General features: G+C 35.6%; 1 protein-coding gene across 3 annotated transcripts in view; it reads right to left on the bottom strand.

Moving 5' to 3' along the window:
• Positions 1 to 16,436, bottom strand: part of LRRC39 (leucine rich repeat containing 39) — a 21,907-nt gene extending 5,471 nt beyond the window's left edge. The window contains exons 1-6 of one of the 3 annotated variants that reach the window (XM_027536412.1): positions 16,319 to 16,436; positions 12,766 to 12,958; positions 5,201 to 5,306; positions 3,664 to 3,820; positions 2,963 to 3,099; positions 250 to 395 (exon numbers count right to left, since the gene is read on the bottom strand). In XM_027536412.1, coding sequence (XP_027392213.1) covers positions 250 to 395; positions 2,963 to 3,099; positions 3,664 to 3,820; positions 5,201 to 5,306; positions 12,766 to 12,878 — 659 coding nt within the window. In that variant the 5' untranslated portion in view covers positions 12,879 to 12,958; positions 16,319 to 16,436. The remainder of the gene's footprint in view (positions 1 to 249; positions 396 to 2,962; positions 3,100 to 3,663; positions 3,821 to 5,200; positions 5,307 to 12,765; positions 12,959 to 16,318) is intronic. The other 2 variants (XM_027536410.1, XM_027536411.1) reach the window with 2 other exon arrangements.

Raw genomic sequence — 16,436 nt, 5'->3', positions numbered from 1 at the left:
TTGTCAATTTGTTCATGTCAGAAAGTCCATTTTTCTGTTCCAAACCTCATGCCCCCTCCTTTTTTTTTTGTCTGCACCACATGGTTTGTGGGATTTTAGTTCCCTGGACCAGAGATGGAATCTGAAGTAGCACTAAACAATCTATTGTGAGTGATTATCTCTGGGGTCTCCTTTGTTTTGTTTGCTTTTCTTATTTGTCATAGATGGCTTCAACACATCTCTTGGTAGCAAAAAAAAAAGTTTTTTTACCTTTCTATAGTGTCAGGAAGTTGTTCAAGTCTGTTGCTTCCCATATCAAGCCACTCAAGGGCAGGCATGTTCAACACAGCAGGAGGGATTGTAGTAAAGAGGTTCATACTCAAATCAAGGTGAGTAAGCTTTAACAAATTGCTGAGCTGAAGAGGAAGGCAAAGTTTTTCAAACTGTTCACAATGTAACTACTACAACACTCACATTGGTAAAGGAGATATTTCATGTCAAGGAGTGTTTGCGTTATGCTTGGGCTTTATTTACTCATAGAAATCCATAGCAAATTTGAGAGAACAATAAAGCTAAATAACCTCCAGATAAATGAAAAGTTCTCACAGAAAGTTCATCTATTCAAAGAAAACATATCTTCCAAAATCACCAAGCTCCAGGGTTTAGAGCACCCACCTGGCAGAAGCTTTTGTTTTTCTTCCTGTGAGTAAATATGTTTTCCTTTTATCTAGTAGTCGAGATTTTTCTTGGGAACACCCAAAGTTCAGAATAATATTTATCTTTGTTAAACCCTCTTTTTTGTGCCTGATGCTTTACACATGTTATCTCAGTCATAGAATTTACTGTTTGGTAAATTCTGTTTTTTAAATTAAAATATTAATAAAAAATTGATTAAGACTAGCAGCACCAGTGTGCTCAGCTTAAGAAAGCAAATATATTGATATCACTGTCTTCTATATACATCTCCCTTCTTCCTCTTGAACGATAACTCTATCCTGAATCTGGTATCTATTATTCCCATGCATTTTCAAATGTTTTTATTACTATACATAAATGTATGTTTTCTATGTTTTTCTCTCTATATATTACTATTATGTGTATTTTTTCAGAAACAAAATTATCTTTTTATATGTTTTAAAGATGATACTAATCTTTCTTTAACTTGATTTTATCTCTCAGTGTCAGTCTTTATATGAATCCTATTGATGCATACAGCTCGAGTTTAGTCATTAACTTTACAAAGTCAGTACCTTTTTTCCCTTTTACGGACAAAATGGTTTAGAGAGACCATGGGACTAGAAATCATGGAGCTATGATGTGCACTCAAGTTTTCATGGACCTAAAGTCACAAAATTTCTAAATTTCTCTTTCTTCTGTAGTGAAAATTTCAAAATGTAAGAATTTAGTTAAGTTTTATAAAAGATTCTCCATTTAGTTAGGCAACTCTATGTTTTCTTTCTGTCTCAGGGCACATTCAGATTCATTCCACAACTTTAACTAAAACTTCAAAAAGTGCAGAGATACAGTGATTATGGGTAATGCAAAAAGGCAGTTTTCCATTTAGTAGTGATATTCCTCCAACTTTAGAATTCAAGTGATGAAAAAAAACTTTTTCAAAACCTGTCATTAGATTTTAAATTTTTCAGATGGTTCAGAATTGTATATAAAAAGATTACTTTTGCATTAGCATAATTATGTTTGTGTGTTACAGTGTTGCATCTTAATGGCTTAGAGATACATTTCCTGTAACAGGATTTCTCAATGGTACTAAGATCCTTTGGTTCTAGAAGAATGAAGAAAGATATTACAACTATTATAATCTAAATCTTCATTTTGCATATGTGAAAACTGAGACCTAACTTAGGTAAAATGGCATGTTCAAGGCCACACAGCTACTTAAAGGCCACACTTATGGGGAGGGAGGAGGGAGGAGGGTTCAGGATGGGGAGCACGGATATACCTGTGGCAGATTCATTTCGATGTTTGGCAAAACTAATACAATATTGTAAAGTTTAAAAATAAAATTAAATAAAAAAAAAGAAAAATAATTCCAGGCTCATGATCTCAGTTCAGTATTTGTTCCTATAAAACCTTTAAGTAAAGACATTAAGGTTAAGATAGGTTATTAGACATGCCCAAATTCACTTTTTACTGACCGAACCAAAGCTAAAAACAAAATCACAATAATTAGGAATTAGAAATGAAATATTTATTGGCCTTCTCTTAGATAAAAAGAAATTGTCCCTATGATCATGATTTTCATCATAATCAAGTATGATAACCAAGATGAAGTGAATTTTATTCTTTTATATAACTCTTATCCTGCAAAATCATTGTTTTCTAGGCAAAGCACCATGGAAATTTCCTTTGCTAATTCATAAGAGCCTTAAATATGCTTGAAAAATAATACAAGAATCTGTATCTCTATGATCAGTTTACCAATAAGATATACCGATGAAAGTTTGAAGGCTTCACAAGCTCATTGCCTTGGCTTTTCCTCAGTAGAGCCTGGGAAGCTAGCAAATATACTTCCTAATCGGAAGAATTCATGTCTTTTCACTTCACCTGTATCTCAAAAGCTGATCACCTATAAAACCAACAGATAAAAAGAGTTTTTCTGTCACCACACTGCCTGTGCTTTATGATAAGGACATTCATTCAGTATTACGTAATGACTTCATACTGAGCTGAGCCTTCAATTCTGGGAATAGAAACACGATTCTCACCCTGGCCTTCAAGGAGATCACAGTCTAGTCAACAAATAATGTCGGTACTGTGCCAATAATAGAAATATCTTTTATGCTAACTAGGTCTTTCTCTAATTAAAAACATGCTTTAAAATAATAAATTGTTTTCTCTAAATATTTTCCGAAATAAAATTTATAGCACTTTTTCATTAGTATTATTTTTAGTGATCATACAGGGGAGAAATAAATCACTATTAGATGGAAAATATAATCATAGGCATTTACATCATTCTGACCTCTTGTGGAAGATCACTTATGTCTCTGTTAACAGCAAGTTCAAGTTTCTCCAAGCTGGCACAGTAACTTAGTTCCATGGGGACAGTTTTGATTCTATTGTAACTAAGAATCAGTTCCTGAAGTCTAGTGAGCAGTCCTATGGAAAAATAATACACAATAAATAGCAGAGGGATATAAAATACTGTTTCCAGTTATTAAGTATTACAGCATAACTTACTTTCCAGGTTCAAATTGGGAAATTCACATTTGGGCTCTTCCCTTTTCCTGGTATGTGTCCTGCCCCTTCTTCAGAAAAGCAGCAGATGATTTATCAGTCCATGCAAAAAATTTTTTTTGTTCTGGTTTATCTGTACTATATCCTGACCAGTTTTCCATTTGGGGATTTTTTCCCCCTCTTTTAAAGAATTTTATCTAATTTTTCTTTCTTGTCTTCAATCAGTTCCCTTGTAGAAGGAATAACTGAACTAACAATATTGTTTCCAGAATCAATACAATATTATTTCCAAAGAGACTTTTCTTGCATTAAAACCTCATCTTGAATCACCTCAGTAAACCCAGAAGCTTGGACCCCCTGGAAGCTTCAACTCAGATGTTTAGAGTTTTCTCAAGATATAGGGCAATATAAAGATGAGATCTTTATTCCATGTATCAAAAAAAAATTCTCAATAAAAAACACAAGAATAGAAGCAATCTTCCTTACCAATTCCTCGAGGTATCTCAGTAATTGTGTTTCGAGATAAATCTAACACAATAAGGTTCTGGAACCTTCCAATGAATTCAGGAATTTTCAGCAAGCCAATTCTATGAAGTTGCCATTCCTGTAGCTGATTCAGTTTTAGTAGAGAAGAAGGGAGAGTCTAAACTCAAGGAAAAGAAATGACAGGGTTACTATATTACTTAAATTATTTCAGTATCATGCCACATTGAAATGTGATTGTAGAGATATTACTTGATTTGTAAAAGAAATTAGGAATATTTTTTCTTTAATGAGTTACATTTCCAAGTGCTTTGTGCTACTTCTAAGTTTTAAGAACTTTACTTTCCAGGGGGGATGCTAAACCTTCAAACCCCAGTCAGAATAACATAAACAAAAATAAGGTATTTTAGTCAATATTGCTCACACATAGAGCTGTGTTCTAAAGATTCTTCATTAGGCTTAATGAGAGTACACATGGTATTGAAAATGAGAATATGGTGATTAATTGAAATTATAGAAGAAAAGATCATTTTAATCAGTAATTCAAACTTCTCTTCCCTTTCTTTTTTTAAAATTATTTATTTTTGGCTGCTCTGAGTCTTTATTGCTGCGTGAAGGCTTTCTCTAGTTGCAGTGAGTGGGGGCTAGTCTCTAGTTGCTGTGGCCTCTCTTGTTGAGAAGCACAGGCTCTAAGCAGGCAAGCTTCAATAGTCGCAGCACACAGAGTCAGGTGCCCCATGGCATATGGCATCTTCCAGGACAAGGGATAGAACACATGTCCCCTACATTGGCATGTGGATTCTTAACCACTGGACCACCAGGAAAGTCCCTTTCCTTTCTGTTTTGAAATAGTATAGTGTTTTAAAGACGATTTTCTTTTAAATTAAGAGTTTTAAAGTTTCAACTGTTCTGAACTTTTTGCCTTTTCTCTATCAGCCTAAAGTAGCCAAAAGACAAAATAAAGGTGGTAACCACCTAGCTAAATATACCAATGTGTATGAAGACAAACACTGAGTTAAGGGATAAAGTTGGCCCTTGTTAAAATTATACTAGGCCTAACATACAATAATTAAACAGATATCTGTTTGTATATGTGTATGTGTGAAAGAGAAAGAGAGAGGGAGGAAAGGAGAGAAAGAGAAGATAATATGAATCCGATTGTGGACCTAAGAAAAATTAATATACATTTCCATTTTATGAACTTTTAACTGAGCATTAGCTTTGGAAAGCAATATGATTTTCATTAAACAGACAGTCTTTATGAAAAATGAGGAAATGCTTATTAGAAGGATTAGTGGAGAAAATATTACAAAGGACTGAAATTTAGGCAGCATTAAAGCACACTGGTTGAATTTTTGCACAAAAAAGTTGGGAAGTTATGTTCATTTTCAGTTCCTGTTGCCCAAATTCATTTGGTATTAAACACTATTAAAATCAGAATTCCTAACTATTTCAGGCTTAAGCACACAGTCTAAGAATCATTCTCTCAACTCTCCCACACAATGCAAAATATTAAAAATATTGCTTCTATAAAGCTTACCTTCCATTCCTCTTTTTCTATCTTTAAAATGACTCTTCCATCTTCCTTGGTGACCTTTTCTCTTAGCTTGGTTAAGCATACTCGTTCTTCCCAGATTCGCACTAGCCTAGGAGACCAAGAAATCATTTTAGGTCGCAGGTAGTAAAATAGGTAGCATTCACTTTTGTATGAAAAAGTAACCCATTAAAAACAAACATTTGATTGACAGTATCTGGAAATCAGACAAGAATTATTTTGTAAGACATTTAATTTGATTAATATGATAGATGCCCTCTTTTTAAGTTTCTGAAAAGTATTATACCTCTCCTTAGATTTTTTGTACAGATTTGTTAAGATATAATTCATATACTGTAAAAATCTGACACAATTTGGTGTTTTCTGGTATATCTGCAGAGCTGTGCAACCATAACCACTGTCTGATCCAAACATTTTTAGCACTCAAGAAAGAACCCATGCCTGAGCAGTCACTCCCTATTCCTCCCTCCTTCAGCCCGTGGCAGCCAATAACCTCCTTTCTATATCTATGTATTTGCCTATACTAGATATTTCATATAAAAGGTATTCTATAATATGTGGTCTTTTGTGTAGCAGAGTTTTATCCAAAATTTGCGCATGTGTGTATCAGTACGGATTTCCTTTTTATAGAAGAAGAATATTCTACTGCATCAGTTAAGTTCAGTTCAGTCACTCAGTTATTCCAACTCTTTGCAACCCCAAGGACTGCAGCACGCCAGGCCCCCCTGTCCATCATCAGCTCCCAGAGCCTACCCAAACTCAAGTCCACTGAGTCAGTGATGCCATCCAACCATCTCATCCTCTGTTGTCCCCTTCTCCTCCTGCCTTCAATCTTTCCCAGCATCAGGGTCTTTTCAAATGAGTCAGCTCTTCACATCAGTACTAGAGTTTCAGGTTCAACATCAGTCCTTCCAATGAACACTCAGGACTGATCTCCTTTAGGATGGACTGGTTGGATCTCCTTGAAGTCCAAGGGACTCTCAAGAGTCTTCTCCAACACCACAGTTCAAAAGCATCAATTCTTTGGTGCTCAGCTTTCTTTATAGTCCAACTCTCACATCCATACATGACTACTGGAAAAACCATAGCCTTGATTAGATGGACCTTTGTTGACAAAGTAATGTCTCTGCTTTTTAATATGCTGTCTACGTTGGTCATAACTTTCCTTCCAAGGAGTGAGCATCTTTTAATTTCATGGCTGCAGTCATCATCTGCAGTGATTTTGGAGCCCAAAAAAATAAAGTCTGACACTGTTTCCACTGTTTCCCCATCTATTTGCCATTAAGTGATGGGACCGGATGCTATGATCTTAGTTTTCTGAATGTTGAGCTTTAAGCCAACTTTTTCACTCTCCTCTTTCACCTTCATCAAGAAACTCTTTAGTTCTTCGCTTTCTGCCATAAGGGTGGTGTCATCTGCATATCTGAGGTTATTGGTATTTCTTCCAGCAATCTTGATTCCAGCTTGTGGTTCATCTATCCCAGCGTTTCTCATGATGTACTCTGCATAATAAGTTAAATAAGCAGAGTGACAATATGCAGCCTTGATGTACTCCTTTCCCAGTCTGGAACCAGTCTGATGTTTCATGTCCAGTTCTAACTGTTGCTTCCTGACCTGCATACAGATTTCTCAAGAGGTAGATCAGGTGGTCTGGTATTCCTATCTCTTTTAGAATTTTCCACAGTTTATTGTGATCCACATGGTCAAAGGCTTTGGCATAGTCAATAAAGCAGAAATCGATGTTTTACTGAAACTCTCTTGTTTTTTCAATGATCCAACGATGTTGGCAATTTGATCTTTGGTTCCTCTGCCTTTTCTAAATTTAGCTTGAACATCTGGAATTTCACAGTTCATGTATTGCTGAAGCCTGGCTTGGAGAATTTTGAGTATTACTTTACTAGTATGTGAGATGAGTGCAATTGTGCAGTAATTTGAGCATTTTTTGGCATTGCCTTTCTTTGGGATTGGAATGAAAACTGACCTTTTCCAGTCCTGTGGCCACTGCTGAGTTTCCCAAATTTGCTGGCACATTGAGTGCAGCACTTTCACAGCATCATCTTTTAGGATTGAGATAGCTCAACTGGAATTCCATCACCTCCACTAGCTTTGTTCGTAGTGATGCTTCCTAAGACCCACTTGACCTCGCATTCCAGGATGTCTACTCTAGGTTGGTGATCACACCATTGTGATTATCTGGGTTGTGAAGATCTTTTTTGTATAGTTCTTCTGTGTATTCTTGCCACCTCTTCTTAATATCTTCTGCTTCTGTTAGGTCCATACCATTTCTGTCCTTTATTGTGCCCATCTTTGCATAAAATGTTCCCTTGGTATCTCTAATTTTCTTGAAGAGATCTCTAGTCTTTCCCATTCTGTTGTTTTCCTCTATTTCTTTGCATTGATCGCTGAGGAAGGCTTTCTTATCTCTCCTTGCTATTCTTTGGAACTCTGCATTCAAATGGGAATATTTTTCCTTTTCTCGTTTGCTTTTCACTTCTCTTCTTTTCACAGCTATTTGTAAGGCTTCCTCAGACAGCCATTTTGCTTTTTTGCATTTCCTTTCCATGGGGATGGTTTTGATCCCTGTCTCCTGTACAATGTCACAAACCTCTGTCCATAGTTCATCAGGCACTCTGTCTATCAGATCTAGTCCCTTAAATTCTACTGCATGGATATACCAAAGTTGTTGACCCATTCATCAGTTGATGGACATTTTTAACTATTATAAATAATGCTTCTATGAATATTCATGTAAAACTTTCAGGTAGATCTATGTTTTCATTTCTCTTGAGTGTGTGTATATTCCTAGGAGTGGAATTGCTGGATCATTTCATAAATCTACTTTTAACTTTTTTAAGCCAAACTGTGCCCAAATTGCTTGCATCATTTTCCCTTCCCACCAGCAATGTATGAGGGCTCTAGTTGCTCCATAGCTTTGCCAACAGTTCTTAGTGTCCATCTTCTTGATCATAGCTATCCTAGTGGGTGTGAAGTGGTACCTCATTGTTGTTTTGATTGGCATTTATTAAATATCTAATCTATAGATATCTCGTTTAAAAGTTTTTAAAAGGCTTGCAAATGATATAGTTCAACTTCAGAGTTAAATTATATATTACTATATTCCATTTTATCCAGATTTAGTTTTCCAGATATAAAAATGCACAAAATTCTGGAATACATCCTATTGAATTTTGGTTCATAACAAAAATACATAATGTCAAGCTATAAAAATGACTAACAAAGGTTGCAGAAGGTTACCTATTCCTATACTAGAAATTTTTCACGTATGAAAAATAAAGAATGAGTTTAGAATTGAAAAATTTACACTTTTAGCCTATTAGAATGATACAGAATAAACAAAATATAAGCAATCATCAAAGAAAAAAGGTTTAATCAATTTGAATATTTATTTACCAAAATTCTCTTGACAATCTGAGAGTTAATATATATTCTTAGCAATTTTACATACTAACTGATCTTCAGGGAGGGTTTTATTTTAATGAACAGAAAACCAAACATCTCTAAAAGTGTAATATTTGCTATCTCTGTATGTTTGTGTTTGCAAAATATTTCTATGGAGCCTGCATATTTTCATCCACTACTTTTCTGAAAATTAACTGATTTGCTAACAATTGCACTGCGGCCATGACCGTGTGTGGCCTTCCAGACTCAACAGTCGCTCACTCACGCCCAACTCTTCACGGCCCCATGGACTGTAGCCCACCAGAATCCTCTGTCCATGGAATTTTCCAGGCAAGAATACTGGAGTGGGTTGCCATGCCCTCCTCCAGGGGCTCTTCCCAACCCAGGGACTGAACCCAGGTCTCCTGCATTGCAGGTGGATGCTTTACCGCCTGAGCTACGAGGGAAGCCCTAGTAGGGAAGCTTCCAATACATGTGATTAAGTGAGACAAAATATATGATGCCTTATATTCAATTATACCATGTTTTATAAAAATAGAATTATTCAAATGGTAGACATAATGATTATTAATTACTATACTACTCACTGAGATATACACATTCCAGAGTAAGATATAATGTTGAGCAATGAGGTGTCTTACTCCCTATACTCTAACTTCAATTAAAGATCTCCATCAAGCACCTATTATATGCCAAATATTATGTTAGACTTTGTGGATACAAAAACCTCCGTCCTTAATGAGTTTATAGTGAGGGTAACTATTACCAGATAAGTTTATTTCCATTTCTTTAATGATTCACTTATTCTTTCTGGCTCTGTGTGATCTAAATCCAGAATGTATCACTTAATTCAGAGATCACAGACAAGACATCTCACTTCCAAGGATTTTGCCAATAATATATGGGGTTTGGATTAAATAATATCTAGTGTTTCTTCTAGCTCTAATATTCTGTAATTCCTACACTGCTTATTTTAAGCTTGAGGCTCTTTCAAGTTTTGAATAGAAATTTTCTACCTCCTCTAAAATCCTTTTATTATACTCTAAAGCGTTTGATGCTTTTGAAACTGTGGTGTTGGAGAAGACTCTTGAGAGTCCCTTGGACTGCAAGGAGATCTAAACAGTCCATTCTGAAGGAGATCAGCCCTGGGTGTTCTTTGGAAGGAATGATGCTAAAGCTGAAAGTCCAGTACTTTGGCCACCTCATGCGAAGAGTTGACTGATTAGAAAAGACTCCGATGCTGGGAGGGATTGGAGGCAGGAGGAAAAGGGGATGACAGAGGATGAGATGGCTGGATGGCATCACCGACTCGATGAACGTAAATTTGAGTGAACTCCAGGAGATGGTGATGGACAGGGAGGCCTGGCGGGCTGCGATTCATGGGGTCGCAAAGAGTTGGACACGACTGAGCGACTGAACTGAACTGAACTGAAAGCCTTTGTCAAATGTCGTTATATCAACTCTTACCCAAGTGCTTAATTTTTTTCCAGGCCACCTTGTATCAAAAGACAGAACAATTTATGTTTACATGTAAGGCTTGGGGGACTTCCCTGGTGGTACATGGTTAAGACTTCATGCTTCCACTGCAGGAAGCATGGGTCAGATTCCTGGTGGGGGAACTTAAGATCCCATGGTGCAAGCAAAAAAAAAAAAGTTAAACTTAAGGGTTTTTAGTTAAATCTTTAGCCACTTTTAGCTGAGAAAAGAGCATTAGATTACATTCTTATCTTTTTTTGGCCCTTGCCTGTTTTGTGCAGAGAAAATTGAAGCTGCTGAAATTAAATGATTCTTAGCCAGACATGTTTAATATTAATAGGTGAAAGTCAGGAGTAAAGAAATAACTCATGATTTCTGACCACTGTTTTTTAAAAAGTTGGATAGGATTTATTTATTAAGCGTTACTTGAGTTAAAAGAGAACAGTCTTATGGTTGCCAAGGATGGGAGTGTTGGAGGGGGGAGGTTTGGGAGTTTGGGATTAGGAGATATAAAGTAGTATATATAGGATGGATAAACAACAAGGAACTATATTCAATAGCCTGTGATAAACCATAATGGAAAAGAATATGAAAAAGGATATATATATATGTGTGTGTGTGTGTGTAACTGAGTCACTTTGCTATACAGCAGTAATTAATATGACATTGTAAATCAACTATATTTCAGTAAAATTTTTAAAAAAGAGTACTCAAGTTTGTCATAATTGTATAATATAAACATAATAGGTTTTGTAAGAGTAGTTTTACTGTAAAGGGTCAATCTAGGGAAATTTAAGACCTGAGGTTAATATAATGCTTACTGAGTCAGATTGCTTAGGTATGAATACTAGTAAATACCAGTTCCACATTTATTAGCAGTATGATCTTTGACAAGTTACCTAGGCCTATCCTTCAGGTTTTCCAACTTTAAAATGGAGAAAATAACATCACCCATGTGTCACAGAGATTGCTTATCATTCTCCAATATGTTATTCCTCTTCTTCCTCATAATAGATCCTCTAAATATAACTGGGCACAAGACTTCATTTAGCCATCCTCCCCTGCAGTTAGGAATGGGTCATGTGAAGCTTTGGCTAGTGAGATGTTAGCAGAAATAGTAATGTGTGCAACTTCCGGCTGGCTGGAATCAAGTACGTTGGCCACAATTGGTCTATCTATGTATTTCGGGCCATGAAGTAACTAAAGTCCTAAAGGAATGGAAACCATGCCCAGTTGAGCAACATGATAAAAAGCCTGAATGTCTGACGCAGTGGAGTGCTATGCCAGTCCTCTTCTTTTCTGGGAGAATACCAGTTATTTCCAAGTTTTTACACTCCCTCCAAGTTACCCAAGTATAAATCTTCATTTGTCTAAACCAGTCATACAATCTCATTCCCCTAAAAGGTTACTGGATTAAGGGTATAAAAATGACCTGATTCTGGCCCATGAGAGGTGAAGGAGAGGTTAGCTAGGGGACCTCAGAAAGGTATTTTCATTCTTAAATAAGAAACAGAAATAAATATAATTGTTCCCACTCTTCCAATAACATAATGATGTCTGGCTGCGATGCCTGAAAGTGTACCAGCCACCCTGCAACACTGAGAGAAGCTAACCTGAGGACCAAACTGGCATACCAAAATTAGCTGTGAAGGTGGAAGAAACAGAGTCCAAAAAATTGTGGAAGCTTTGGAATCGCCTAAACTCAGGACTTCCCTATTGTTTAAGCCATTTTTAGTCACGTTTTCTTTTATTAGCTGACACAAGACCATTTTTTAAAATGAGATATAATTGGCATATAACATTATATTAAGTCTAATACAACATAATGGTGCAAGTCTAATGGTACAAGTCTAATGTTCAATGGTACGACAATTCAAGTCTAGTACAACATAATGGCTTGATATGTGTACATATTGCAAAACACTAAACATTGCCATTCAATGTTTAGAAAGAGATCTAATGAGTGATAACTGTAGGGAGCTATATGGGATCTATGAGGACAGGGGCTATCCTTGTAAAAGTAATGCGATACGTTGGAAACATCCAGTGAGGAAAGTAGGTAGGTATCAATAAGGCAGAGGAAATGAGAGTCAAACTATAATCCAAAGAGAGGACTCAGGTGATCTACAGTGGCCCTGGCTGGAACTCACAGCTATTTAGTTAGGTGAGAATCAACTGAACTTTCTAATGCAAGATGTTGTTTTAACTCCTAGGGAATATAATGTTGAACAAACAATCTCTGAAAAGTAGACTGCTGCTGCTGCTGCTGCTAAGTCGCTTCAGTTGTGTCCGACTCTGTGCGACCCCATAGACGGCAGCCCACCAGGCTCCCCCATCCCTGGGATTCTCCAGGCAAGACTGGAGTGGGTTGCCATTTCCTTCTCCAGTGAAAAGTAGACTAAATGATACTAATCGAACTTTGATGAATGTTGAACAGACTCCTAGGATAATTACTAAATCCATTTGTATTTTTTGTGGCTAGAATCATATGGCCACACTTCATTGTCAGGTGCTTCCTTTAGTTATATTTTCAGTTTTCTGTAAATAAAAACTTCTATAAAATTCAATAATAAGGCAATTAATAAATACTACTTTAATAATGAAGATGTTATAAATTTTTGTTAATTCAAAATAATAAACATGTTTTAGCATACTTTTGTTGGAATTCCTTCTCTCGCTTCAGGTCTTCATTGAGTTTCTTTATTCTTTTTTCCCAAACTTCCTTTACAGCATTGACAGCCCCAGTACTAACCACATTTTCTGACATGATTTCTCCACATTGTCACAGGGTCACCAACTTCATTAAATTTTGAGTAACTGAATCACAGATGCCATCTCAAAAAGGACCTGATTGAACCAGAGAAGGTGGGGGGAAATGTGTTTCAGAATGTTTATTGAGTGCCATAATGAACAAAATAGCTTATATTTATTGAGCACATTCTATGTTTCCAAGACTATTTAAAGTACTTTACATGCCATATTTCACTTAATAATTCTCATAAAAATGTCATGACATGGGTACTTTTATTGTCTTTGTATAAAGAGGAGAAAATCAAGCCCTAGAAAAGGTGGCTAAGTGGTTTACATCCTGTTTCTAATAAGTGACAGAGGGTGGAACTGATGCCAAGTCTACTTCCTTTGTTACTATTAATTCACAGTAATGAAACACTGCAACCGCTTTACATGTCCAATTATAGGGAAATATGCAGTAATGGATATACAAGATGAGCAGGCATCTTGACAGAGCTACTTAATCTAGACCCTATATACACAAGCTGGGATTCAGTTAAGTGGTAATATAGTGGGGTTGTTTGCCCTTGTGGAAAATAAATTGCAAATGGACTCATCTAACATTGAGGATTGTGACCTGAATCTTGGAAAAGAGAGGCAAACAATAATAGGGGAATGGTTATGTAAGTCACGGTAGATCTATTTGATGAGATGTTCTCTGCCTCTCATGTAGTGGTATTGATTTTTCACCAAATTAACTAGCAATAATGAAAGAGTTTGATTCACAATTAATTTAATTATGTCTTCAAAATTCAAGGAGTAAAAGATGTCCACAACTACCACTTCTATTCAACATTGTATTGAAATGCAATAAAGCAATATCGTGAATAAAATAGACAGATATACAGTTTGGAAAGGAGAAGTAAAATTTGCAACAGCATAGAAAAAAAGGTGCTCTCATACACCACATGTGACAGCGCACATTGTTACAGTCTCTATGGAGAGAATTTTGGTAATGTCTATCAAACTTAAAAGTCACACCAACACTTGTAGGAATTTACACTGAAAATATTTTCGATTTGAAAATGACACATACAAAATTATTCACTGTAGGGTTTTTCATGACAGCAAAAGGTTGGAAACAACAATAACTTTCTACCAGTAAATTACAGTAGATGCATATTATGAGAAATTATATAGCTCCATAAAGAAGGAAAAGCATGTTATAAACTGACAAAGCATGATATCCAAAATGACACAATTTATCCATTCTAATTAATGTGGATATTTAGATCCCAAATTTTTGCTCTAATGAGCAAAACTGTTTCTGAAATTCCTGTTCTTATCTTCTTGCTGCTCAAGTGGTATCATTTCTATTGAGTATACCCAGAATTAGAATTGTTAGATCACTATGTTCAAATTGATAAGATAGAGGCCAATTGTTTTCCAAATTGATAAGATAGAGGCCGATTGTTTTCCTTGTAGTTGTAGTAAGTAATTTCCAATGGAAAACAAATGGCCTCTACCTTAATTATAGGAACAGTTTCCATTGGAAATTGTTTCCCCATTGATGTATATCCTCACCCCATATTACTGCATAAAATGATATCATGATCATAATTTATGGTTTTTGAATAATTAACTGCTCCAGGCTAATAAAGATTGCCCGACTAAATGAAAGACAAAATCCTGTGTATTATTTACAAGGTCATACCTAAAACATGAAAATAGAAAAAATGGAAGGCACAAAATAGAAAAAGATCAATCTAGGTTTATACCCAAGAGAAATTAAAATATATGTTCACACAAAAACTTGTACATGAATGTTGATAATAGTATTATTCACAATGGCCCCAAAGTGGAAAACAAGTAGCTGACAAGTGTAAACAAATGGCCGTTAACTAACAAATGGCTATTAATGAACAAAATGTGACATATCCATACAATGGAATGTTACTCTGGCATGAAAAGGAACCTAAACACTGCAACATCATGGGGAAACTTTGAGTAAAATGATGTTGATAGAAGACACAAAACACCAAAAATTGTATTATCCCATTTATATGAAATGTCCAGAATAGGCAAATCCATGAAGAAAGAATGTAGATCAATGATAACCACGGGGCTTTGCTAAGGGTACAAAGTTTCTTTTCTGAGTGATGAAAATCAACTTTTGAAATAAATCGACCTATGAAAAAGCAAAGAGTATTTGTGGCTAAAAAAAACAGAATGTAATACATCTTCAAAATATAAAAATAAAAGTCCTTTTAATAGGGTGTAGAAGGATATGAGATAATAGAGGGTGAGGGAGATAAGAGATATAGTCTATACTTTATGGAATGAGAGAGATTTAAGTATTGAAGCTATAAGGCAACAAAAAAGAAATTAAAAGAGATATAACTCTATGGGAGTGCAGGTGAATTTAAGCATCATCTTTCATAATGAGACAATAGATAATGTCTAAAGCTGAGAAGACACAGCATACTGCCTTGAAAAAGAAAAAAAGTATTAAGGAGGTAACCACTGAAAACTAAATATTGAAGTAGTTAAAATGGTTACTTTTAGGGTGATAAAAAGGGTACAAAACATTGCTTTTTCACTATTAATCTCCTCTAAATTACTGATTTCTTTAAACTAAAACTATGATTTGTGTGTGAGAGACAGAAAGGCAGAGACAGAGAGAGGAAGAAAAATGTATTAAAAAAGGGAAAAGTTTAACATTTGAGGATGAATATATAATTACTGATATGCAGGAAATTATTAGGAGGAGGTCCTTACTTAAAGCAATAAATGCAGCATTCAAATGGGAACAGATTTGCAAGATCTTTCTCCCATCAAGAAACTAGGAGTATTTATGCTGATAATCCAGTCCTCTGGGTATTAATATCACTGTCCAGTTATAATTTATTGTCTCAGATGTAAGCAGGTTTGAAGCATGCATTTTATCAGATAATAAAGAATTAAAATCTCAAGTACCTACATGTAAATGTGTATTTTACTAGACATGTATAACTTCATGTGCCAATTCATTTCCCCATTTCCCATTAAACTTTGATCAACCATCAATTTTCCTATAACAGTAACCAATGTCCCTTTGAGGAAAACAAGTCAGTAGTGATATATGTATTTCTGCCTCCCACGTGGGATTGTGTTCTCTACCTTGGTTATTACAACAGAAAAACAGAAACCATGGCAGTAAAGTAAGCATGGTTGTGACATGACTGAAGAGTCAACTCCCCAGAGTCAAAAGAAAACAAAAGAACTATAATCTCTGAAGAAACACTTCTTGATTTCTGGGGAAGTCAGTTTTCCAGAGGAGGACAACTAGATGAATGACTATGAACCTCCAAAGAGACTTTTAAATTCAATTCCAACTTTAGTTGTACCTTCCAGCAAACACAGACGCAGTAAAAACATCAACAGCTATCTATTTATAAGTCAAGAGTAGGAAAAAAAATGTTTTTGAAAAATACGTACCGCGGTCAGTGCATACAGGAGCTGACATGTCCAAAGTTAGTGTATCAACTAGGAGTGGACTGAAGGCAGAATTGTTTTCAATGTGACTCCCAGTGATGAAAATCCTCAGACTGTAGCT

The sequence above is a fragment of the Bos indicus x Bos taurus genome, chromosome 3 (assembly GCF_003369695.1).
Source record: "Bos indicus x Bos taurus breed Angus x Brahman F1 hybrid chromosome 3, Bos_hybrid_MaternalHap_v2.0, whole genome shotgun sequence".
Lineage (NCBI taxonomy): Eukaryota > Metazoa > Chordata > Mammalia > Artiodactyla > Bovidae > Bos > Bos indicus x Bos taurus.
Note: the sequence above shows the minus strand (reverse complement) of the source record. Positions and strands in the feature narration are given on the sequence as shown.